This window comes from Osmerus eperlanus, chromosome 5 (genome assembly GCF_963692335.1).
Source record: "Osmerus eperlanus chromosome 5, fOsmEpe2.1, whole genome shotgun sequence".
In the NCBI taxonomy this organism is placed as follows: domain Eukaryota; kingdom Metazoa; phylum Chordata; class Actinopteri; order Osmeriformes; family Osmeridae; genus Osmerus; species Osmerus eperlanus.
The window spans coordinates 7,237,072-7,263,363 of NC_085022.1; the positions used below are offsets into that span (position 1 = coordinate 7,237,072).

The 26,292-nt window shown below is 46.0% G+C and overlaps 1 protein-coding gene and 1 non-coding gene across 2 annotated transcripts; one reads left to right on the forward strand and one right to left on the reverse strand.

The window, feature by feature from the left end:
* Window positions 1-2: 2 nt before the first annotated feature.
* On the forward strand, window positions 3-26,281 carry nav2b (neuron navigator 2b; the record flags this gene model as incomplete). Its single annotated transcript, XM_062460782.1, has 27 exons — window positions 3-92; window positions 1,315-1,615; window positions 2,752-3,430; window positions 4,926-5,405; window positions 5,948-6,013; window positions 6,352-6,506; window positions 7,270-7,452; window positions 9,247-9,299; window positions 9,585-9,608; window positions 9,748-9,822; window positions 12,120-12,203; window positions 12,458-12,587; window positions 12,789-12,943; window positions 16,646-16,818; window positions 17,127-17,207; window positions 17,651-17,804; window positions 18,408-18,552; window positions 19,659-19,756; window positions 19,864-19,959; window positions 20,242-20,410; window positions 20,616-20,851; window positions 20,979-21,133; window positions 21,253-21,324; window positions 23,413-23,609; window positions 23,732-23,850; window positions 24,056-24,280; window positions 24,485-26,281. Coding segments are annotated over 27 exons (4,521 nt in total), but the record flags the coding sequence as incomplete, so codon positions are not given.
* trnat-ugu (transfer RNA threonine (anticodon UGU)) lies at window positions 6,804-6,876 on the reverse strand. Its single transcript has one exon. It is a non-coding gene; the product is annotated as a tRNA-Thr (tRNA).
* Window positions 26,282-26,292: the final 11 nt, after the last annotated feature.

Consider the following 26,292-nt stretch of genomic DNA (forward strand, 5'->3'; position numbering starts at 1 on the left):
CTGATGACATCACCAGCTCGTCCGTCAGTTCCTACGTGACCACTCCGTGTGTTATCTCCAAAGACATCCAGGTGTCACCAGTACACACGCAGGTAGGCCAGGTCCCCAGATTCAAATAAAGAGTCCATTCTTCATCCAATATTAATCTTGCGTTCATTATCCCACCTAAGAGCATTTGCTGTGTTTGTATCCTGATTTACAGACGCATGGCCATCCTGATTTCAATGTCTGTGTCCTTATCCCTTTTACACAGCAGGCCTACAGTCCAAGCTGTAGACTGTTATAGTTTGTTACCTGAGCATAACTACGTGAGACTCTGTATCTCTCCTAGCGCAGCGCTCCAGGACTCACACACCTGCTTGTGGCTTACAGTATGCTGACGTGTGCTTCAAGTTGATGTGGAATGAAGTCAAGGTTCAGAGCCCAGAGTTCAGAGGTCTTTCTATGCTGCCGGCCCAGCCTGTTAGAGGTCATGAGGTCTTCCATTGGACTAGTCAACAAGATATGAAAACAGTCCTCTGTAGATCCACATCATCTGCTCCTCTATATGAATATGTACATGAATGTATTGACTAGGGATAGTGAGTGTGTCTGTTTGTATGTGTGTTAAAGTTGTCCGCTGGCAGAGTGCTGCGTTTCTATGGCAGGATAGTTTCCAGTCGTAAAGACAGGCTGGTGAGAGAGGAGTGTCTGCAGCTTTGGCACAGTCTTCATGTTTTCTACAGTTAAATGTTTCACTGCATCCTACCCTGCCAGAAAGTGACTCCCTCAGACTGTTTCCTTTTATAGAGTTGCTTCGTGTGGCATTTCCCCCCCTTCTGCATAGCAGAATATGGTGTAGATTTATTAGGCCAGGTTAGTGGAGATAACCGTGTTTCAGAAGCCCGTCAGATTCCTCCCAGGCCAAGCATTTTTGTGGGTATTTTCAGTAGCTGTTGAACAATGACCGGTGAGAGCTGGTGTAAGCTTGGCTGGGCTTGGGAAAACAGTCTAAACCCTCCCCATGGTGACAAACAGCCAATACACAAGCTCAGTTCTGCTTGAACCACACATCATCTGATCTTTGATGATTGTTATGGATTTGTATTACTTTCATTGGTCCAGTCTCAGATCAGTCACTGTTGAAAGTGTGCTATGTTCATGAGACACACACACGTTAATACACACACACACACGCACACACACACACATACACACACACTGAAGGGCAGAGTATTCATACAGTAGGTAACCAACAGGCCTGAATCACACACATTGTTTTACATAGTTTCTCAGTAACCTCAAGATGATTGACAGTTGCGTTGTCCCCCACAGCTCCAAACAGACGTTCAGAAGCACAGCACTGTGGACCGCAACGCCGCGTGGCCCGGACCAGAGGTCAAGAGGTCAGACGGGGGGTCAGACAGCGGGGTGAGGATGGAGCCAGGCTCCAGATGGGGCCGCCATCCTTCCGACTTGTCTGACGAATCAGATCGCAGCTCGACGGGCCGCCGGACGCCATCCCACACCGCATCCTGGAGGCGGGGCATGAGCGCCCAGGTGGGAGTGACCTCAGCCAGGGCCACGGCGCCCATCGTCACGGCAAACAACGGCTCATTGAAGAGCCATGGGACAGGTACGTAGTAGAGTAGAACTGAGCGGGGTAAAGTAAAGTAGGATAGAAACCATTAGAATACAGTAGATTGGTCACTGTCCATTTCTGAAAGGGAATTCCAATGACCTAAACATTTTGAATCACACAATTATGGAAGAACACACCCTAGAAAGCGCTGGTGAAACTTTTAGGTAGCATGTTCATGTCGCGTGTTTATGTAGCGTGTTCATGTAGCGTTGATGAGTCTTCTAACAGTCAACCTCAGAGACAGTTTTATCTGGTAAGATCAGAGCTCAGGTTACCTGCCTAGTGGGGCTCTCTCTCCCTATCTCCTTTACTCTTTCTCTTCCTCTCTTTTGCTCTCTCACTCTTCCTCTCTCACTCTTCACTTCACTCTTTCCTTCTTTCCTTCTCCTCTCTCTCTCCCCGTCCCTTCCCCTCTCTTTATCCCTTATCTCTGTAGTACCTCAAATCATCCTCAGCTTGTTGGGTTCATGCGTGTTGAGGCAGACCAGAGCTTGTGTTCAGGGTTGTTACTGTGCTCAGTGGCTTCATTTAGTTCCTTTACTGTATTTATCTATCCTCTATCAGCCTTGTATCCTAGAGTCAGACGCTCAGGTAATCCCCTCTGTTATCAGTCAAACAAGGACAGACTGTCAGCATGTTATCCACATGCATTCACTCATATCAACATGGCAAATTTGCATCAATCAGTAATGGTCCTATTGTTCTGTTGAGCCCAGTGAATGTGGGACAATGTTATGTTAAGGTGATGTGATTAGGTCTTATGATCTCATGATGGATTTGGCTGCACTGCACCATACACTACTGCAATTGAGATGTTGTTGTTTCACTGTTAAGATACTATTAAGTTTGTTCACTGTGCTTGGTAGCTAAGACTTTATGATGTGGCTAGTAAATATTATATATTATATATATATATATATTATATATATTATTATATTATATATGAATATATATATATATTATTATATTTGTACGTCACTTTGGATAAGTGTGTCTGCTAAATAAATGTCTGCTAAATTAATAAAATGTCAACTGTAATGATTGCAGGTACCAAAAAAGGAGCAAAACAGCAAATGTGTTTGCTGGTGTATTAAATGAAGTTCATATTGAGATGTTTCTCCATCCTCCAGGTAAGACGGACGATGCCAAGGTGTCGGAGCGAGGCTGTCTTTCTCCACGTCCCAACGGCCTCCAGCGTTCGCCCTCTGACACGCCCGGAGGCGCCCCTGCCAACGATGCCAAGAAGCCCCCCTCCTCCTCCCGCACCCCCACTGCCACCAACACCTTTGGCTTCAAGAAGAACGGGGGAGCGCTCACCATGATTACGGCCGGCGGAGTCACCATGGTTACGGCCAGCGGGGTGACCATAACAAGTGGTTCGGCCACCCTGGGTAAGACTCCCAAATCCTCCCTCCCGCAGGGGGGTCATGGGGTTCGGACCCTGGGCCGCCAAACTAGCGTGGACGACGGCTACCTCTCTGCCAGCGGCCGGCACTCCACCCTCCAGTACCGAAGCCTGCCCAGGCCCAGCCGGTCCTCCGGCACTGGGGCCATTAACGGGAGCCACGGCAGTGCCACCCTCCGCTCCCCCAGCGGCTCCATGGACCCCAGCCGCTCTGCCACACTTCAGGGGTCGAGGGGTCGTGGAGGCATGGCCAAGACCAGCACGTTGGCCAATCAGACAGACAGGGAGAAGGGCGTGTCTGTGGAGGGTGGGTTGACCCCCCAGGGCATGGGGGCACTGACCCCCCAGGGAGGAAGGCAGATGGGGGGAAAGTATGCAGACGTGTCGTCCCCCACCCTGCGCAGGTGAGCTCCTCTACCAAAACCATACTAAGAACGGATCCATCTTTTACTCATCCATCTAACTGCTTTTACTTATTATCTGGATAAAATATGTATTTAGAGTTTAGACCAACCCAAACCACCATTATATCGCACATGCTTTGATGTGTTTGGCCTTTAATCAGCAGGTAAGATGAGCAGGTGACACCAGCATGTAAGATCTACGGTAGGCTGCTCTTCCTGAGGTGTGTGGCTGCTCCACCCTGCTGGAGTTCAGACTCCAGTCCTAGGCTCCCAAGCCCTCCCTGTTTCCTGTCTGCACGGCCTGGAATTCAGACGGTTTACACAGGGCTGAAACCAGCTTAATCACCCCTCATGGTTTAATCAGCATACTGTAGGAACAGTTCAGAGAAAGCCGGCCTCTCTTATCAGCCCTCCATGATATTATGTGAAGTCTGCTGCCTAAGGAATTATGTACTTTTGAAAGGACTGGCTTGTCGCTAGGCAGATTAGAGGCCCGATCGTCCCCTGTGGCCTGTGATAGGCTCCAGTGTTGGTTTGGAACGCAGATACAGAGGCCAGAGCCTGCAGCAGACCAGAGCTGTGTTATCTCTAGCTCAGGCCACACCACTGCTCTGATCTGGCTCCACAGACAGTCAGTGTAGTTAAGGCCTTCCGCTTATAGGCCTTTGTATAAGCAATTCATTTTTTCATTTTAGATGTTCCCTATTAATGCCTCATTGGCTTACAGGAATTCCATTTACTTTATTTTTCGACTTTGTTGTCGTCATTAAAGTTACTGTAATGAATCAGAGAGGAAAACAAGAAACAAAAAACTTACATGGTGTTTTTATTGCCAGGTTAGTTCTTACAGGTGTTTCAGAGTCGAGATCTAACCAAACCCATCACTCAGTTTCCCCGAACACAGTGTCAGAACTATCTGGTGAAAGTACGGATTGTTCCTAACTGCTGCTGCTGCTTCCACTTATCAGGCTGATCTGGAGGTGAGGTAATGAGAACACGAGCCAGCTGGTTCTCCTCAGGCTCTCTGTCATTCATCTCACCTTGTCACAGCTCATTGGCCAGCAGAGACAGAGTCCTCGGGAAACTGTCTTAGCATCTGTGTGGTACAGTCCTAACATCCTGTCTGGACTTAACTGCCATTTTTATTTGAAAAAAAGGAATTGAAACGGACATGGAAGATGTATGATAGCTCTCACAGCCAAGCTAGCATGAGCTATGAATGCGAAAGGGGTTTGTTTGTTTTGTGATTACAGCATGGGTGGAGCACACTAGTTTCAGAATTCTCATGCATTATACTTTGTGATTTCTGTCATATTCACTTCTGGTTGTTTTTTAGGAGTTTTTGAATCTGATGTTGCATTACATGATTAATTCTCCAACGTCAGCCCCAGTTTAATAATCTCTCCTCCCTCCCTGCTTCCACCTTATCCCTCTGCTCTCTTTTCTGCTCTCTCTGCTCTCTCTCCTCTCACTCCTCTCCTCTCTTCCCTGGCAGGCTGTTTGGTGGAGGTGTGAAGCCTGGGAAACAAGCCCCAGTCACCACCATGGAGAACATGAAGAACTCCACAGTCATCTCCAACCCTCACACCAGCTCTGTCCAGCAGGGCGGCGCTCTGGAGTCCCCCTCTGCCTCGCCAAGCAGCAGCAGCCCTCTCTACGGGGTCGGTGGTGGGCCAGGAGGCCGGGGTGGTTTGGAGCCCACTCTGTCCCCCCTGGCCTCCAGCCCTGGGTCGGCCCTCTCTACGCCCTCCCAGTCCCACAGCCTGGCCTGGAGTCCAGCCACCCTCAGCCCCAGCCTTGGGTACCCAAGCGGATACCCCTCCCTGGGCAGCCTGGCCACCAGCACTGAGTCTATGGACGTGTCCCTGGGCAGTGCAGGAGGAGGCATGGTGGGGGGGCACCATGGAGGGGCCAGGGATGAGGGGCCAGCTGGCTGTGTGAGGAACAATGGCATCAGGACTGGCTACTCAGACAGGTAGGGGCTGGAGACAGGCCTGGGAGAGGGCTGGGAGGAGACTGTAGACTGGTTAGCAGGCTTTGCCAGACAATCAGAATGTTGAATGTGTGTATTTGCAGTTTCATAATGGTACTACAAATGATGACAGTCCCTTGATTGGTTCCTGCTGTGGTGGTTTTAGCCGTCGTTTTGTGTTGTTTCAGATGGCTCTCTCTTCTAACTGTGTGTGTGTGTAGGTGTTCTTTCTAATAGTGTGTAGGTGTAGTCTTTTTGAACTGTGGGATTTGTGGGTGTGTAATGTATAATGGTGTGTAATGGTATGTGTGTGTGTGTAGTCTAATAGTGTGCAATGGCGTGTATGTGTGTAGTGTTGTTGCTGTAGGGTAGAGCCCAAACTCCCGGATGTGTTGCTCCAATGACAGCCTGACTTCTATCTGGACTGATCATCTCTCTCTTTCTCTCTTTTCCTGTCTTCTTGTCTCCTCACTGTTTTGTCTACCCCTACCCTCCTTCCTCTTGCTACCATCTTTTTCCTAACCCCTACCCCCCCCCTCCCCCAGCCCCCTGTCCTCCCCTTCATCTAGTCCCAAATTCAGTCGCAACACGTTACCTAGGAAACAGGACAGGTATGGAGTTGATTGTGTTGAGAGCAGTGTGCGGGGTAGCATCCCCCTCTTGTGTCTGTGTCCTGTGTTTTTCTGACCCCATGATCTCTCCTTCATCCCTTCCCCTGCATGTGAACTGTCACCTGCTATTCGTCTCATAAAGTTCAGACGTTCAAATGATTGTTTGTGTCCCTTGATAGCTGTACTTCAGTATAATAAAAGTATTAATTTGATGTGATTTCATGTACCATAGTGCTGTTGTATGTGTGGAGCTAACTATCTGCCTGTCCTACTGTCTGTCTGTGTGTTTGTTTGTGTGTGCCCCTATGTACGTATGTTCTACACCTATATGTGTACAGGTATGCCCACCTGCCGGCACTGAGGGGCCATGAAGAGCCTCGTGATTGGCTGCGCTCCCACTCAGCAGGAGGTCTCCAGGACTCTAGCTCCTCCTTCTCCCAGGGCTCCAGCCTCTCCTCACCCTCTGGCTCTCGCTTCAACTTTGCTCAGCTCGGTGGGTTAAGCTCAGCTCAGCACAGAACACATCACAAAACACTACAAAACACCACAGAGAAAAAGTCCTGAATGTTAAAAGCTCATCAAACTCCTGACAGGAGACTCAAAATTCTCAGAAGTGCTAGGGCCAGGTTTACTGCTTGTAGTTTCAGAATCCAGTACTCTCAATGGGTGGATGAAGTAACAGCTGTTTGGTGGTTAGGGTTACGTCTGGAGAGAAACTGGAATAAGCAGTGATGTTGACTGTTACTCGATGTGTGATAGTTCACAAATCTGAGAAAAACATGAGAAGTCAAGGCTCCAGCGAGAATTGAACTCGCGACCCCTGGTTTACAAGACCAGTGCTCTAACCACTGAGCTATAGAGCCTCACCTAGCACTAATGGAAGTCCCAGCAAGTTATGAATACCGCACCTTGCTCAAAGACAGGTTGGCACACCTTGTTTGATGACGTGTCAGACTTACCTTGTTGAACCAAAGACAATAGTCAGGATTATGTTGGGATAACTTAAAGCTCTGTGGTCAACATAGAGGCATGCTTTAAATGGGACGTTCCCATATTGACTGTCAGAAAAGAGAAACAGTAGAGTTCACACTGAGTTTTCAAGGTTGAGGAAGAAAACTCGCTGCAGAAAAAGTCACCAGACAGACAGGAAGGACTGTGTTAACCCAGAACGCAGATAATCTTACATCAATTTGTGTGTGTTCATGTGTCTGTGTGTTCACCTTTGACCCCCTGTGCTGTACATTGTGACCCGGCAGGAAGTCCTATCGCTGCGGCCCACATGACCCTGGGAAACCTCCGCAGCACCAACGGGCTGGCCAATCAGGAGGGAGCCAACGAGCCGTCCAGCGATACTGGTCTCAGGAGCTCCTGCATGTCCCTGGAGGAGAGGAGCAGGACCATGAGCAGCTCCACTTCCTTCCGAGACGGGCTGGAGGAGGGTGAGAGCCATTGTTTTGATCAAATTCAATTTATTTTTGACTGTATTAACCCAGAAGGAAATTCATTGACTTTCAAAACACTTTGACGCACATTGAAGATGTTTTTGGGGAAAATGGTGAATGTCTTGGTGATGTCATAGAGGTGCCCCACAGTAGTGCAGCACTGCTTGCAGTATGGTAGAGTTTGGCCTCTTCCAAACTGCTAGCAAACCAAACTAACAGGGAGCCATTCAAGTAGGACAAAATGTTCTTATGCAAGCCATGTTTACTCAATCGCCGAGACTTGTTTTAACAACAATCTATTACTCATTAGCTGCCTCAGTCTGTCTCAGTCTGTCAGAGACTGTGGTGATTTTACAGGTGCCTCAGTAGATTGAGGAAGTAGGATGAGGTGCTCTGATATACTCTGGTAGAGGTGTTCAGAACAGGTGTGAGTTGTGACAGGTGTGTCATTCTGGTAGAGATGTTCAGGTACAGGTGTTAGAGGTGTGTCTCTCTCTTTGTCTCTCTCCCCTTGTCTCAATGTGAACTTCAGAAGCCTTCTTTTCTTCTCAGAATCAGAATTCGGTTATTCGCCATGTATGTTATACAAACACAGAATTTACTGTGGCAGGGAGGTGCAAAACACTAAACATATACAGATCTTAAATTAAGTAAAAGTACAAAAGTTTAACTATTTCTAAGAACTTCTCCACTTCTCTCTCTCCCTCTCACTCACCTCCCCCCCCAACCCAGCAGCCTTAGTCCATGATGTCTGATGGCACCTCAGTGTCTACATTAGATTACAGATTAGGCACCAGATTAAAGATTGAAGAGTGAGGGGGAACTCCCAGGCTCTAGTTCCGACATCCAGACCTCCACCACCATCTGTCGGATCTCTGATCTCTGAAGCTTCACAGCCTGCCTGATGTGTGTGGTAGCTCCCCAGACATCCAGTCTGGCTGCAGCAGACAAACATCGACAGGATCACCAGCTCTGGAAATACAAGCCTAGCGTTGCTAGAATGCCCTGCTCTCGGTGTTCGGTGTTCCTCACCATAGCAACCTGAGCCACTAGAGCTTTAGATTGTGTCTCACACTGGGATAGTTTGCGCAACTGCGTAAATGTGTTTGGAAATGTAGACTGAGATGGCAGTGACATGCAGTATGAATCACTGCTCTGTGACTGGAGAAAGTTTACTCACTCAGCAGGAGGGCTGACAGGGCCTGTTTGTGCAAAGCAATTTGTTAAGTTTGGCACCTCTCCCCTACCTTCATCCCAGCCTGGCCTGCGATGTTGTCATGGTAACAGGATGATGGATGAGGAAGGATGATTAGCAGAGACAGAGGCAGGTTGATATTGCTGTCATGGCGCAGTAAGAGCTAATGATGATGAATAGCCTGGAGAGAGCCGAGCCAGTGTTAGTGTGCAAAAGCTCATCCAAGACAGGGTTAACATTTATAACAAGAACCAAGTAAACCAATGAAAGAAAAACATAAAACTCGCACATACAGGCATGCACACTCACACACACACTCACACACACGTGTACAGGCACCACACACACTCACTTAAAAGTTCAAACTTTGACTGCAGGGGCTAGTTCATTCATGTCTCCTGCCTGCGGAGCGCTTAGCTGAAGATGAATCACTACCTTCATGAATCATGACCTTCATCTACAAATGTCACATGAATCACCTAGCCTAAATGAACAACATACACAGAATTTATAGAGAGTACAGATCGAATCAAATCAGGTGAATCATAGCCAGATGACTAATCTCCAGATTGTGTGTGTGTGTTTTGTCTTTCCAGTCCATGGATCCTCTCTGTCCCTGGTGTCCAGCACCTCTTCTGTCTACTCCACAGTGAGACAACCTTCTATTCCTCACACACACATTCTAGCTGCAATAAAAGCATCTATAGCACATGAGAATGTGTGTGTGTGCATGTGTGTGTGGGGGGGGGGGGCTCATTCCAATAGTTAATTTGGTTATTCACGTTTCTGTAGGCTGTAGGTAGAAAGTGTGTCAGATCAGATAATCTGTCATGCTGTCTCCACCGCTGCACAGTTAAAAATGCTCTTACCTCTCCTCCCTCATTCTTTCCTCTGTCCTCTCCATCTTCCTCTCCTCCCTCCCCTCCTCCCCTAGCCTGAAGAGAAGTCTCAGTCAGAGGTGAGAGTACACCGCATGACACCTAAGACCATGTTTATTAAAAATCAATCTTTGCGATAAATCATGTCAGAACGACATAAACATGTGTCCCCAAGGTTCACTGTAAATCTCTAATGTGTGTATGCTATGTGCTTGTCAGATTCGTAAACTGAGGAGGGAGCTGGAGGCTTCTCAGGAGAAGGTATCGACTCTGACGACACAGCTCAGCGCTAATGTGAGTAGGACATACTTTTCTTTATCGCTCACTATCTTACTCTCTCTTTCTCTATGCATTCATTTAGCCATAGAGATGTACAGGGGGATTCAAACCTGTTACCTTTTCATCTGCAACTGAGCTATTCCCCCACCCCTCTCTCTCTCTGTCACTCTCTATTTCTCACACTCCATCTTTCTCTCTCTTGCCAAGTTAGCGCATCACGTTAAGTGTTGGGCAGTTATAGGCATCGGGAGTGTTTGCTCGTAGCCCTGTAGTGAGGATCATTGTTTCTATAGCTACAAGCCTCACACCTTCTGCTAAGGGATATCGCAAAACAACACCAGAAAGCTGAGTTCATACAAAGAAAAACACCAAGCCTGCAGAGTGGACTGCGTTCTACAACCTGGTTGTGTCTGTCTCTGCTGGCATTGGACTGGAGCAGGGACCATGTCAGCTAGGATCTCTCGTGTCCACCCCAGGACAGGCAGTGCATTGTCTTGGTTCCCTCTGAACCACTACCCATCCCTGGGGAGGAGTAGGAGGAGCAGGGGGAGGACTGAAGAATGGGCCCTGGAATACACCCAGAACCAAGACCAGGCCCCCAGTATGGGTCACCTGGAGGATAGTTTTACACAAGACCCCAGAGAGTGGTGTGTGGAGGTGGGCTGTGAAGTTGGAAAAGAGGCTAGTGTGGAGATGGGTAGTAGGGCTTCAGACTGAGCATAGGTAAGGGTGCTTTTAGACTGAGGTTGGTTCTGTTCTGGTTTCTTTTGTTGGATGGAAGGATGAGACTGTCGTCTGTTGGAGTGGTTTATCAGGAGACAAGTGTCTGATAGCTATCTGCATGTTCCACATCAGCTGTGCCTGGAAGGCTCATATCTTTTACCAGGAAGACAGGCTTGCTATTGAATATAAAACCTTTTTCGACGTTTTACCATTTCTACAGAATACCTGATAGTATATCTAGATATTCTGGGTCAGGCTGGAAAAAGGTGTGCTGTTGTCTGGTTGAGAGAGGATGTCTTGAGTGTTAAAGGTGACATGACATGAAAACTTCACTTTAGGAAGTTATTTAACATTAATATGAGTTCCCCTAGCCTGCCTTTGGTCCCCCAGTGGCTAGAATTTTCGATCGGTGTTAACCAAGCCCTGGGTGTTCTTCTCCGCCTTTCAGAAAATGAAAGCTCAATTGCTCTGTTTGAAAATCTCCTCTTTGTGACGTCACAAGGAGGAAGGTTACCTCCCCTCTCTCTGCTTTGCCGCCCAGAGAATCTGGCGAAATCTCTGAAGACCCAGTATCTTAATTTTATTTTCTCTGGAAATGCCATTTGTTTTGTATGTCTGCGCCAAACACTTCAGCCACGACTGTTTCCTCAACTTGAGCTAATACAAAACTGGCCTTGCTGAAATTAAATTCTGGATCAGTACTAACTCTCCTTCGTCCAGCTACTAACCTCGGACAACTAAGTTAACTAACGCTATATCATTTTGTAGCTTTACTGTATATGGTTACCTAGCTTGCTACCCTTAGAATGTGGCTGTAACATTAGCTCTGCAGCTAACAGCTGAGTTACTGTCGCTAATGGAAAGGTAGATAGCATCAAGTATGTGTGTGAATACACATGCTGTAACGTGAGTGTTGTACACTTCTTTGTTATTTGGATAACCGTTCTGCTGTTGGTATATGGCGCGCGCGATATCCGCCTTCCCCTCATTGAAATGACTGAGTGTGTACCTCTGCAAACCAGGGTTATCAGATGAGAATGGGAAAATTCGAGGCATCTTACAGCAACGGGGCAACCCCTCTGCTCCTCATTAGCATTTAAAGCTACAGACACCAAAACAGCGCGTTCTGAGGAAAGCTCCTTGTGGGACTGCTAGTAGTGGCTGTAATTCTGCACCAAGGCTGAATTTCGGGAAAGAGACTTCTGATACAGTATTAGGGGACCACTAAGGCCTATATAAAAGCATCCAAAAACAGCATGTCATGTCTCCTTTAAGGCAGGATTGGAGCATTGAAGAGGGCAGCCAGATACAGACATAACAAAACTGTCCCAAACAGACAGATGTCTGCTCTGCATGGTTTGTATCTAACTGAAAATAGATGTATTTCATATTACAAAACAAATAAAAAAGGGCTCACCTACATTTCTTATTTGAACATGTGCCAGGTCTTTGGTTTCAGATGTATGATGGAACTCCTCATAATCATGCTGATGTTGTTGATGTTGATGAGGATGAATGTTGCTGTTCTTGTCAATGATGAGGATGATCATGATGAGCTAATGAGGATGACACTGCTGTCTCGTCTCCAGGCCCATCTGGTTGCAGCGTTTGAGCAGAGTCTGGGGAACATGACCATCAGGCTCCAGAGTCTCACCACCTCCTCAGAGCAGAAGGTCAACAGCACGTACACATCTTTCAGACCCACTGCTGAATCCACCTCCTTCACTACACTAGCAGCTATTAGTACCTACATTGATAATAATAATAATCGTCTGTCGAGTCGTTTGGAACCAAGTTCTTAAAACCTACAAGTTCAAGCTTTTGGTTTTACAACCCACTAGGACTGCTCCTGTAGTCGTGATGACAGTGATGTGTTCTGATTGGTTGTTAATTGCCCTGTACTTCCTGTGTGCTTCACGGCTAATAGGACTCTGAGCTGGGTGAGCTGAGGAAGACCATTGAGTACCTGAAGAAGCAAAACTCAGCGGCCCAGGGTGCCATTAACGGAGTCATCAACAGCCCGGAGCTCACCTGTACCACTAACGCCCCCACGCCAGGTGAGACTCACACTGCTCTGCTGGACCACTCTACTCAACTTGCTGATGGATCAGTAGGCAAGGCTCAACCTCGCCTCTCTTCTCCTCTGCCCCTCTCAAATCATCTCTTCACCTGACCTCTCCTTTTTTGTCTGCTCCTCTCCTCCCCTTCTCCTTGTTCTTGACCCAACTCCTATCACCCCCCCCCCCCCCCCCCCCCAGGTGGTATGAGCCCACAGTCCCCCCAGTCTGAGCTGCGTATCCACAGACAGCACTCCTCAGACAGTGTGTCCAGCATCACCAGCGCCACCAGCCAGTCTAGTCTGGGCAGCAGCCTGGACCTGGATGCCAAGAACAAGAAGAAGAAGAAGAACTGGGTAAGAGCACCAGCCAGGAGCCCTCAGTCTGCCCTGATATCCCTCCATCCATCTTTATATCACTCCATCCATCCAGATATCCCTCCTCCATCCATGACCTGGTCTGGTGAAAAGGGGTGGTTGTCGGCCGACGTCAATTCTCGTTTTTTTGCAGATTGCGAAAGTGCAGATTGTTAGCTTTCAAATGTTGTGTCATACATTGAAATCCGAATAGTTGAAGAAGATACACGTATCTGAATGTTGATAAACCTGGATAGCTCTAGTACAGATATTCGGCTTCAAATATTTTATAACTTTTCACGCCTTAAAGATGGTGTAAAGCAGAACTGAAAATGAGTTTTAAAGATCCTGTAAAGTGGAATTGAAAACGAGTTTTAAGTTCACCACACCAAAGAAGAATGTGTTATTAACTACCCATCCAAATTCGAATGAAACAAAACACAGACAAGTATGTTAAATTAGGCTTTGAAATCTTGAGAAAATCAGCAGTCTTCTCTGCTTGAGACTGGGGGGGCCTGTCGCCGGAAGGAACTGAAGCTCGGCCCCTCGCTGGAAGGCGCCGCCTCTCTCAAGTACCTACGTCCCAGATAATGGACGCTACGTCAAGCCGAACAAAACAGTATAGAATTAGAATTTATTTGTTCAATGAGTGAAACATACAGATGCATATAAATTAATCTTGTTCCCTGAGCTGTAACACAGGAGTAAAAATGGACACCAGAGACAGCAGACAGTGAGCTCTCCAACTACTTCTAGCACATTAGCTACCATTTCACCAAAATACCATCATTCTACACCGAGTAGCCTAATATCAAGTTAGCGGTTTGCACTAACTCATAGCAGAGATACCTCTGAAAAAGTTATCTAGTATAATTTAGTGCTGTCAAACGATAAAAATAATTAATCGTGATTAATCGCATTAATGTCATAGTTAACTCGCGATTAATCGCAATTAATCGCACATTTTTATCTATTCTAAATGTCCCTTGATTTATTTTTGTCCCATTATTTTTTTCTCATTTTAATGCTCTTATCAACATGGAAAAGTGGATCGGATTGCTTAGTCTTAGTGCAAATGTTTTTTTTTTTTTTAAAACAACATTGCAATTGCCTGGCTTTGACGAGGGGGCAGAGAATTCGCATCAGCTGTGTGCTTGGCCATCAAGTTGTATTTCAGACTGGACGTGCTCGATGATAGCTCAGTTCACAACGACAAAACACACAGATCACTTTGGTCTTGTCAATGGAACCATTTGGTTGGCAACTTTTTAAAAGTAAACTTTCCATTCAGAATCTTATTGGCATCCATCTCGCACTCGCCATCCAATCAAAACGTAACGTTAGCCTACTACCAGAGAATGTCTAATATGGGGGATTAAACAGGCTCTGCTACTACTCTTTAGCCGGCTCGCAAGCCCAAACAAGTGTATGCGGCGTGCCTGTTGTTTTGTTTCCGATCTATCTAGATCCGGTGTGGTGTTGTAGTTTTTCTAACATCAGTAGTTGTTGCAACAGCATGTGAAAAAAAGCAGTTAAAATGGGTTTGCGTTAACGCCTTTAATAACGCGTTTAACTGACAACACTAGTATAATTATAACAAGCCCACAGAACTGAGTGATGAACTGCGGTGGATGGTCCAGGTGCGACCATCCACCGCACGGCATTTATACCGTTTCACCGAGTGAGAGGAGGAGCCATGCAGTGTTCTGACGTAGATAGGTCAAAGTGACGTAGATAGGTAATTTTTTGGCTCCGCCCATTAAAACCTGATCTGAAAACGGAAGAGAAACTGTTCTACGGTCTAACTCCACATGTCAGTGCGACAAAGTTTTCTCGCTTTGCACATGCTTTCAACAACTCATTTCACACGTAGGCCTATATACTGAGAATCAAATCATGGAATTTGCTTTACAGCATCTTTAAGAGAGGTGTGATTGTTTTGTGTTAATCATTAGAAAGTCGAGCACCGGTTATTTCACCGCAGTGAAGAAAAGAAAAAGAAAACAATATTCGCACTCGATCAAATTCCAGATCCTGCTTTATTGACTCCTAGATATGTTTTAACACCCAGTTTTTGTACTGACCTACATTGCGCTGTACCTGGTCCGATTATGGTTATGTGTTAAATTGTTGGTGCAAATTGCATTTTCCGAAAAAACAGGCTGAAAAATGTAATCACGGTTTACCAGGTCAAACAAATTAAAATTTATACTAAGACTGTGCACAATGCAATGCCCGAGATAAGCCATTCTATTTAGTCCGTGGATGTAGGCTAAAACGAATGTATGATAAAAATGTATGCCGAACACAGAGAACGCATAGGCCTACTTGAAAGTTGACACAACTAGAGCTAGCCTACTTATAAAACATTATACTTGACTCGAAATCAAATCTGCCGATTCACTACTTGATTAGGAGGGGGAATGGGATCGTACACTGTTCAAACAAACAGCCTACACGTGAAACATTACAGTTAGTACCATGAATAGCCTAGGGATAGACCGGCTACACCATGATGCAATCAAAGACATCACGCATGACGCGCAGCTTAGGTAAACAAGAACAAATTATGAACATGTTGTGATCATAAACTTGTTGTTTATTGTATTGTGTCTTCTTCAACACTTTAACTTTTGTAATATAGAAGAAAATGAAAACTGTAAAAAAAAAAAAAGAGCTTATAGTGGACAATATGGAAACCCGACAAGAGCCCCTTTGACTGGACTGTGTCACCTTTTATCACTCCATCCATCCTTCTATCACTCCATCCAGATATCACTCCATCCATCCAGATATCCCTCAATTACTCCATCCTTTTATCACTCCATCCATCCAGATATCCCTCTATCACTCCATTTAACCAGACTTCCATCTGTTTGTAACTCCATCCATCTATTAATCCCTCAATATGCTGCCTGTCTTGCTGCATTTCTGTCCATTTGTCAGGATGCCTTCCAACTTTCCAGCTTCCATCAATGATTCTGTCGTTCCTAATGGCATACTTTGTTCCTTTATATTGCCTGCCTGCCTGTCTACCTATCTTCCCTTCTGTCTACCTTGTTGTCTTTCTGCCTGTGTAGGATTTAAAGTAAAATCAAGTCAATTGTCAATCTTTTCTTTTGATAAGGCTGTTACGTGCGCAGGAGGAAAGGTGAAAGATGACTATGTAAGCAGCAGACTGTCCAGTTCATCTCTCAATCCTGTTGTTGCTAGAGTACCTCCCTGTGTGTCCACTAGAGGACAGCGTAGGTTAATCGTTGGTTTCCCAAACAAAAGAGAACTTTTGTATGTTGAATAGTTGTTCAACTTCTTTGTTGGTCAAATTCTGTGAAGTTGTATACATCTATCTGTAGTATTGTGGTGTTAGTCCTAGTATGTAGCTGGTAGTGTGCTTAATGTCTACAGAAACAGGTTATTCAGGAGTGTGAAGTAAATATTCTGTGTGACCAGTGTAGCGTGTTTCCCTCTCCCTGTGCTCTTGCAGGTTTATAAGGTAAGGCTGCACCTATCCCCAGACGGGTGTCTGTGGACCCTGATGTCTGTGTGGTCCCGTCCTTGCCATTGTGTGCTTCTAGACAGCTGGCGTTTTTAGATCAATTTTTATTGTTGTGTTTCTTAGTGACATATTAGGTCTTGTAAGGATTTTCTGTAACTTTTTTTCTTCATTTTTCTCTCTCTGTCTCTCTCTCTCCGTGTCTGCAGCTCCGTAGCTCCTTCAAGCAGGCTTTTGGGAAGAAGAAGTCTCCTAAGTCTGCCTCATCTCACTCAGACATGGAGGAGATGCTAGACTCCTCCCTGCCCTCCTCCCCCAAGCTGCCCTACCATGCCTCCACCTCCTCCACCCCTGCCCTCAGGACCTCACTCTCCAACTCTCTGTAAGAATCACTCCATATCACGCAATGCTTTACCTTCCAATACACCACACTACCACATAAACACTACTCCGCAAACACTACCTCACAATACATTGCAACACATCACAATACACCACACAACCACAAGCAACAACACTCTGCCTCATTATGCATCCTACACCACAAAACGCCACACCACATTGCAACACAACACCATAAGCCCAGTTTACTATGTGGTTAAAGACTCAATAAATGCCCTTTAAAGGCAGTGTTCTGACAGTTTTTGCTAAATATTTCCTCTCTTGTCAATCTATGTGTGTGCTGTGCAGCCCCTATCTGTTTTTGCTGCCCACTAGTGGGCGAGGCTGGGGCAGCAACACAGGCCTGTTGAGGATGAGCTCTCTGGCAGGGTAATGGAGAGCTTAGACGTCTGATTAACTGGATCAATGATGTGTCAAAGTAACAACATATAAAATCACTGGATTCCCAATGCAAAAAAACTATGCAATTGCTTAATGTGGAAATACCACTAACCCACAACTCAATGTTTGAAATTTGAAAATGTTAATGATTGCATGACAAAATATTTTTTAGCTCCCAGTGACTGCAGTTTAATCACCCATAACTGACTGAGCCTTTCCACTCCCTGATCCAGTACCTGAGATCTTATATCCACCTTACTCACTTTGCAGGCTACCATGGTGCTGAGCCTGGTGCCTCTCTGATTCACACTAATAATGTGCTGATACAGACATACATACAGCTGATTCAAGACATTAAGAGTTTGTGTATGTGTGTGTGTGTGGGGGGGGGCTGTGTGTGTCTGTGTGTTTGTGTGTTAATGTGTGTGTAGGATCTCAGAGAGTGTGGACAGTGAGGCAGAGATGGTAATGCAACTGCGTAGTGAGCTGAGGGAGAAAGAGATGAAGCTAACAGACATCCGTCTGGAAGCTCTCAGCTCTGCCCACCAGCTGGACCAGCTCCGGGAGTCCATGAACCGCATGCAGGTAACACATGCCTGAGAATGACCACAACCACCTGTATAACCAGACCGTACATGACATAACCATAACATGACCACCATGACCACACCCTGACCACAACATGTTCTCAACATAACCACACCAACCATGCAGAATCGGTTTAATGCATGTCATTTCTTTGCATTAGCAATGTAAAGTAAAAAGTACCACTGTGTCTCAGTGTCATCTATAAGTTGTAGATTAAAGTGACCTTAATGAAATCACTTTGACTACCGTACATAAAGTAGTACATAAGACGCTTAAAAAGTTATCTTGAGAGAGTTTGATCTGACTGATATTGTCTGTGTGTGCGTGCTTGCTTATGTACTTGTGGAGCGGTTAGGGTATCGGGCTAATAATCAGAAGGTTGCCAGTTCGATTCCCGGCCGTGCAAAATGACGTTGTGTCCTTGGGCAAGGCACTTCACCCTACTGGCCTCGGGGGAGAATGTCCCTGTACTTACTGTAAGTCGCTCTGGATAAGAGCGTCTGCTAAATGACTAAATGTCTGCTAAATGTAATGTGTGTGTGTTGTTCCTGCGTGGGTGTCTGTGTGTATGTGTGTACACATGCACGTGTGTGTGTCCAGTTGGAGATGGAGAGGCTGCAGCAGGAGAATGAGCGTTTGAAGACAGACAGTCAGGGCTCCTCAGGTCCCCCTCAGGCCGCCATAGTCTCGCCCTTAAACAACCAATCACAGCACAGCCTCAGCCTCACAGAGTCCACCAGCCTGGGTGAGGATGTGTGTGTGTTAGGATGTGTGTGGGTGTGTGCATGCCTGTAGGTAAATGTGTCTGTGTGTGTTTCTTAGGGCTGTCCCCACTCAGTCGACTAGTCGATTTTCTGGTCGATATGCTCTTGGTCGACTTAAGATTCTTTTAGTCGAGCTGGCTTATGGCAGTGTGAGATCTGATTCCCGCTTGTGTCATCATTGCTGAATTAACGAAATGTTCTACAGAAATTGTAGATTATATTATTTAAGACAAATAAAGCAACTCTAAAAATATATAATTTAAAAGAAAAGGTGTTACTGTTTTCCCTTTCGTTAATCTGCGCTTTGTTTTGGTTTGGTATTTTGCACACGGCACGAGCACAATTGGCTGCCGAACTACAAACTCTGCCATAGCCTACTTTGTCGGTGTTATTAGTCAAAATGGCAAAGAAATCTGTGGTATGGCAGCATTTCATTAAAGTACATTTACAAAGTACCGGGTGACTCGAAAAACGTTGAATGCAAACTCTGCCAACAACGGTTTATTTTTCATAGTTCGACGTCGAATATGATGTAGCCTACCACCTGAAAAACGTAAGTTGGCCTAGCCCTACTTCGCTCATGCTAACGCGCTGGGTTGAAAAATGAATATGCCTATTATAAGAATCACATCCAAATCGAATGACATTATCTTCTCCGGCCAAGACAACAACATATTTCTCTGTTGCACCGTTCCCCACTCAGCTTCTACGTAAGTTCGCATGCTGCAAGTTCAGGCAGTGAGAAGCGCGCTCTGATGATTTGCATGTTAAACAAACAATATTTTTAATTTGTAGTATATTGTAAGAGATACTAAATACCATCGGCATTCGGTTACAACAGGACTGGTGATACGAGTCGTATTATTAGTAGGCTATTAGCGGCTGAATCTGCAATGTCCAGCAGCCATTGAGTCAGATCGGGAAAATGTTTGTACAGTTTTTTTTTTTGTGAATTTTTTGTGTCGATTTTCAGACGTTTTAGTCGAGTCTTGGTCGACCAAAGAAAATCTTAGTCGGGGACAGCCCTAGTGTTTCTAAGTGTGTGTATCAGTGTGTGTGTATTCACACCCCTGGTCCCCCCTCCAAGACATGCTGTTGGAGGACAATGGGGAGGGCTCTTCCAGGAAGGAGGGGAGACACGTCAAGGTGGTGGTCAGTTTGGACCAGGATGCCACGTGGAGAGAGGTATACAGACCACACAGCAGCCCTGCCCCTCTCTGACTTCCTTTAATGTGTAATATGGTGTGTAGTACGGGACACCCTGATCAGTTATCTTGCGATTTGATTGGCAGGAGGGCAGGCATCGCCAGTTCCTGATTGGTTGCATAGGCGTCAGTGGGAAGACCAAATGGGACGTTCTAGATGGAGTGGTTCGACGCCTCTTCAAGGTACTGTTTCAAACCAGCTAGTCCAACAAGTCCAACTCACTCTATACTGGTACTGAACCAAACACACACCAGCTAGTCCAACTCACTCTATATTGGTACTGACCCTAACCAACACCAACTGGCCCAACTAATTTAGCTCTGTACACAAATACAATCCAAACATCATTGTTTCAATCTGCAACTGATAGTAGTTCTGATTTGGTCCAGATTATCTCATGACAAACTACCAGTCTCTAAAACCCTCCCTTTCCCCCCATATTTCCCCCATATTGGTCAACCCAGGAGTACATCATCAATGTTGACCCGGCAGGCCAGCTGGGTCTGGGCTCAGACAGTGTTCTGGGCTACAACATCGGAGAGGTCCAGAGGACCAGCGGCACAGACACCCCAGAACTGCTGCCTTGTGGGTACCTGGTGGGGGAGAGTGACACCATCACCGTGTCTCTCAAAGGTACACAGGCGGAACTGGTCTCCATCTCTCAGACTCTCTGTATCCCTATCACGCTTTCTTGATCCCTCTCTCTCTCTTTTTTTCTTTCATTCTTTGTCTATGTATATCTCTTTTCTTTCTCTCGTTCTCTTTTCTCCCTATCTCCCTCTCTCTCTGGATTTGAGATGCGTATGTGAGGCAGTATGTGCTGTGCTGCCCCCTGTAGGTGTGTGTGTGCACAGCGAGGACAGCCTGGTATTTGAGACTCTGATCCCGCGTCCCATCATGCAACGCTACGTGTCCCAGCTGCAGGAGCACCGCAGGATCATCCTATCAGGGCCCAGCGGTACCGGCAAGAGCTTCCTGGCCATCCGATTGGCTGAGCACATGATCCAGAGGGAGGGGCAAGAGGTCAAGGATGGGCTCATCGCCACGTTCAACGTTGATCACAAGTCCAGCAAGGTCTGGTCTGGCAACAGTTCTATGTCTATCCTATATTACCTCCTGTATTATATGGATTCTGACTGATCATTTGTGTGTTTGTGCATCCTTGTATGTATGTGTGTCTGTCATCCCTGTGTGTTTGCAGGACCTGCGCCAGTACCTGTGTAACCTGGCAGAGAATTGTAACAGCAGGAGCCAGCAGCTGGACAGGCCCCTGGTGGTCATCCTGGACAACCTTCACCACATCCCATCTCTGGGGGAGCTATTCAATGGGCTCCTCAACAGCAAACACCAGCCCTGGTCAGTATGAAGACACACACTGTCTCACATACACGTATATACACACACACACACATCACTCACATACACACAAACACCGTCACACACATTAATAAAAAGTATTCCAACTTTTTTCACAGTCCTTTCATAATTGGAACGATGAACCAGACTTCTTCTGCCACTCCTAACCTGCAGCTTCATCACAACTTCAGGTAGAGAGCTGGTTAAATGTTTAATGGATATATGTATGGGTACCTGACTGGGTATGGATACATATCAACTATATACCGTAATTTTCGGACTATTTTTTCCAATTTTTCGACCCTGCGGCTTATATAACGGTGCGGCTAATCTATGGATTTTTACAGCTAATGGCCACTAAGATATCAGTAAATTTTCGCTTTAAAAAAATATAAATATTCAAAGATGTGCACACTTTTTCAAGGTTTTTCAAAAATAGCCAAAGTTAAGTAGTTAAATGATTGTGACGCTATTAACTAATTTTGCTGGGGAACCCCTAGCACTCCCTCAAGGACCACTGGTTGAAAACCACTGCTGTAGATCACTGCCGGTATGTGCGCTGGGAGCGCACCGTTTAAGTTTGAAAGTTGAAAAGTTTGTGTGTCTGAAACGCTATGTGATACAGTGTACAGTTTACACAGCACAGTATATGTTCTGTAGCTACTATTGCACTAAATGGTAAAACTCAGTGTGCGTAATACCCGTCAATATTCGGGGGGGGTCCCCATCTCTCGATTGTTGCGCAATACCGATCTAAATTTGCTCAATATGCAGTAGGCAGGGACGGACTGATAGTAAAAATAGGCCTTGGACTTTGATCCAGACCGGCCCACCAGAACCGTCCCCGTATACGCCACCAAAGTGCCCTGCTAATGCATGCACATTCTGGGTTTGATGTGATGCTAGTAGGGAGTTCTACTGTTAATGCGAGCGTGCGAGCAGAATTTTTTTGGCTGATTTGAGCGAAAAATTGTTTTTGGAGCTTTATGTAAAATAAACATGGCGCTACTGATGGTCAGTCCGCTACTGGCAGTAGGTATAACATTACAGTAACTAAATTATGGATGCAAGCCAAGACAATCAGTCTATAGCCTACATGACAACACACACACGCAGACACTTAACCATTTTTGATAATCCGATATGCTATTATTCTAGTATTCTACAATTATTCTATATGGTAGGCTAGTATTCGTAAAGCAACACTGACATAAGAGGTTGCATTGGCTAAAGTTGTTTGGATGCACGTTGTTTTATAACAAGGAGGCAAAGTTGTGAATTACAATGCAGACGTGACAATGATTGGCACCAATCTGGCGCATTTACAAGAGCAATTAACTGAATAAATGCCAGGTATAGCCTATCGGAGACAGTTGCGGTCTTTCCATGCGCCCACCTGCTTCGTTGACCAACCAGCCGGCAAGTCACTTGTGCTAGCAGCAGTAGCAGCTAACGTTACCTCAGCACCTGCTGCGTCTTCGGAGCACTCGGCATTGTTTCTTCTGGAGAATCACTGAGTGGGAGATGATCCTCTGTTCTGGTAGTGAGTGGGCCCACTGTGCTAGCTGCAACAGCATTGTCATTCGGTGCCTCTTCATCTCTGAGTGCCACCTTTTTGGATGTGAACCCAAAGTGTGTGAATGATACACTCTGGTTAGCTTTCGCTTGCTAGCCATTGACCTCTCAACGTTTCTGTTAGGTCCGCTTGGCAAAAAAAATGGTGAATAAATGTTTTGATTTCTGAATACTGAACATGGTGAGCTTAAAAACATTTTTGTGACCATTAGTGACAATATTTATTTATTTAGAAAAAAATTGAGACCGCCTTCAAATTTTGCATTTGAGGCTTTCAGGGGGGCTCATGGGTTAATCGGGGTGGTCGAGCCCCCCCGGACCCCCCCGTATTTCGCACACTGGTAACACTTGAATACGTTATGCAAATATGCAACTTGTTTGTTGAAATGTTAATAAATGGGAGCTTCCTCAAGCAGCCATCTCTTTCCCGATAATCCCCTCTGTGCACGAACCCTTATATATGGTAATTAAACATTAAAACACCTGCGGCTTATAGTCCAGTGCGGCTTATATATGTACACATCATTCAATTTAGCTGCTGCGGCTTATATTCAGGTGCGCCTTATAGTCCGAAAATTACGGTAGTTATCTATTTCCCTTACATTCCCTTACATAAATGTCCTCCACAAGAGTGCAATATCTACTTACACCCTAAACAGGTGTGCTTTGACAGGAAAATCTCTTCTTTTGTTTGTTCCTGTCAGGTGGGTGCTGTGTGCCAATCACACAGAACCGGTGAAGGGTTTCCTGGGGCGATTCCTGCGCAGGAAGCTGCTGGAGACGGAGATAAACAATCGTGTGCGGAATGGCGAGCTGGTGAAGATCATGGAGTGGATCCCCAGAGTGTGGCTTCACCTCAACCACTTCCTAGAGACACACAGTTCCTCTGATGTCACCATTGGTGAGGACCATTTTCCTTCCTTCCCTCCCCTCGCCTTTCTTCTCTTCACCTCCCCTTCACTCTCCTCCTCTTTCTCTCCTCTCTATACAGTATAATACAATGTGGTTTGTCTTCATCACCAGGGCCCCGCCTCTTTCTGTCCTGTCCCATGGATGTGGGAGGGTCTAGAGTGTGGTTCACAGACCTGTGGAACTACTCCATCATCCCCTACATGCTGGAGGCAGTCAGGGAGGGACTGCAGGTACCCAGACACTCCACATTCCAAAGGGCATGTAGATGCTAACTATGCTAACCAAGCTAAAAACTCTTCTGTAAAATGTACATATCTTGACTAGTTGGTCTGTCTTACCTCCAGATGTATCCAGTCTAGGGTAGGTGTTTTCTAACCCAACCTGTCTCACTTCCAGATGTATACAGTCTAGAGTAAATGGTTCCTAACCAAGCAGGTGTGTCTGACCTTCCCCCAGCTGTTTGGCCGAAGGGCGGGGTGGGAGGACCCTTCCCAGTGGGTGATGGAGACATTCCCCTGGAGCTCCAGCCCCCAGCAGCAGGCCTGCCCCCCCCTGCTCCAGCTGCGGCCACAGGACGTGGGCTTCGATGGATATGCCCTCTCTAGCGACGGATGCCCCAGCATGCAGAACCCCCAGGGAGAGAAGGACACAGACCCCCTGGTTAGTCTGTCCCGATCAGTACACCCAGGTCTAGATCTAGTCTGTCCAGATCAGTACACCCAGATCTAGATCTAATCAGTTCAGATCAGTAAACCTGTGTCAAGATCTAGTCAGTCCAGATCAGTAAACACAGGTATCCTACCAAGAGGTCCTATAAAGTTGAAGGTAACTGTGGATGCCCTGACCCCTGACTCCTCCCTCCAGATGAGCATGCTGATGAGGCTGAAGGAGGCGGCACACAGCTCTGGGCCACAGAGCTATGACTCCGACTCCAATAGCAACGATCACCATGATGACCAGCTGGACCCTTCGCTGGAGTCTTCGTTGTGATTGGTGGATTAATCCCTCTTGCTGACATAGTAGCAGCATTTTAGGGTTAAATACAGAGGTGTTCTTGTTTAGGCTCAATCTGTACACTTCCACTGCTATCCCTGAACTGAATAAACTTAATCGAGTGCACCTTATGAGAAGTCTAAAAGACAAAAATCAAACTGAGATTTAAATCCGAGACATGAAATACTGGATAATGGTGCACATATTGTCTCAAAAAGTATAACATATTATGTAAATGTAGCAATCTATACTGAGGATTCAATCAAATCTGCATGGGGGATCGCCAGTAGGTGCTGATCATCCCAGGAGAAACACCCCTCTGGGTCCATCTCAACGAGGCCTTGCTCATATACCAGAGGTTGCCTGCACAAACACCAGGGGATAGCTGCAGAGTTTCAGAAGCTGTGAGTTTTGGTTGTTATTAGGTTCCCAGGCTAGCTCAGAGATGTTCCTTGTTGCTTCAATGGTGCTCCCGGGGAGTGAGAGAAGAGGAAGGGTCTAGGCGGACCAATGTCAGTGACTCATCGACATCTCTGCCTCTCAGTGTTTATGTGTTTGATTAGTTTGTGTTTCAACTGTCCAGCAGGGCAGGGGAGAAGATGTCTTCTGACTGTGTGTAGCACAAGGACTGAGAGAGAAGAATCCTGCTGCACTGTGCTGGCAACACATACCTAATAGAGAACTGAGTTTACAATAGTACCTCATGGTCTTCCCCGAGATCGCAGAATTGTTGTGCGTAGTATCTCTCTTTCTGGTTTTGCTGGTATTCCAGCAACTGACATCTATATCACAGCTCCAGTGTAATTTCAGATCAAGGGTGCTGAGGATAATCCATAAGGCCCATCAGAGAGGTCCACCTCCGGGCCATAGAGAACTTCACGCTGGGCCAGAGAGAGAGGTCCACCCTGGGCCTAAACTACCCCAGATGATAGCTTGCATGTCCAGGGAGTCACTCAGGGGAGTTAGCAGCTGTATTCATTAGCATCAAGTGCTAATGAGATCTGGTGTGTTGCTGTAGGTCGAGTGACCAAGGCTTTCTTTCCTCATAGCATGGAGGGTTCTCTCAGAGGCTTAGGCAGATGTGAGGTACCCCCCCACCCCCACCCCCCATGGGCTTGCCCCCCGGTCCTTATGTTCCTGCTACCCAGACTCAGTGTTCTTAGAACAGAATTCTATGCAACATGCATTCTAGAACTTTAGACTGATGCCAAAAAAGACTGGAGTGTTTATGGTACTTTTTCAAGTTATTGATGCCAAGATGTGTTTTCCTGTCGGTCAGCCTGTGAACTGATCTGTGGATAATTAGGTGGGTGTGTTTTCATTGCTTGAGTATGTGGTTGATGCAAGAACAAATAGAAATGTGTGTTTGTGTGTGGGTGTTGATGTTTTGTTTGTTTTTACCACAGAGTTTGTATATTGAAATGTGTAGGGGAAAGGTGAGATATTTCCATCATCCAGTTGTTAATAATCTTTTGATTAGTCTTTAATATGTGAATTTTGCTCATGTACATTTTAATTTTGTAAAGATTAGATATTTTCCATGTTTCAATTAAATTTTCTAGCAGAACTAGTATTTGTTACCAATGTACAGTTTCCATATCTTTTAAGTTGTTATTCCTTGTCAATTTATAGGTTTCCTAAATGAAGAAACTTTGTGAATGAATCTGACCTTATAATGA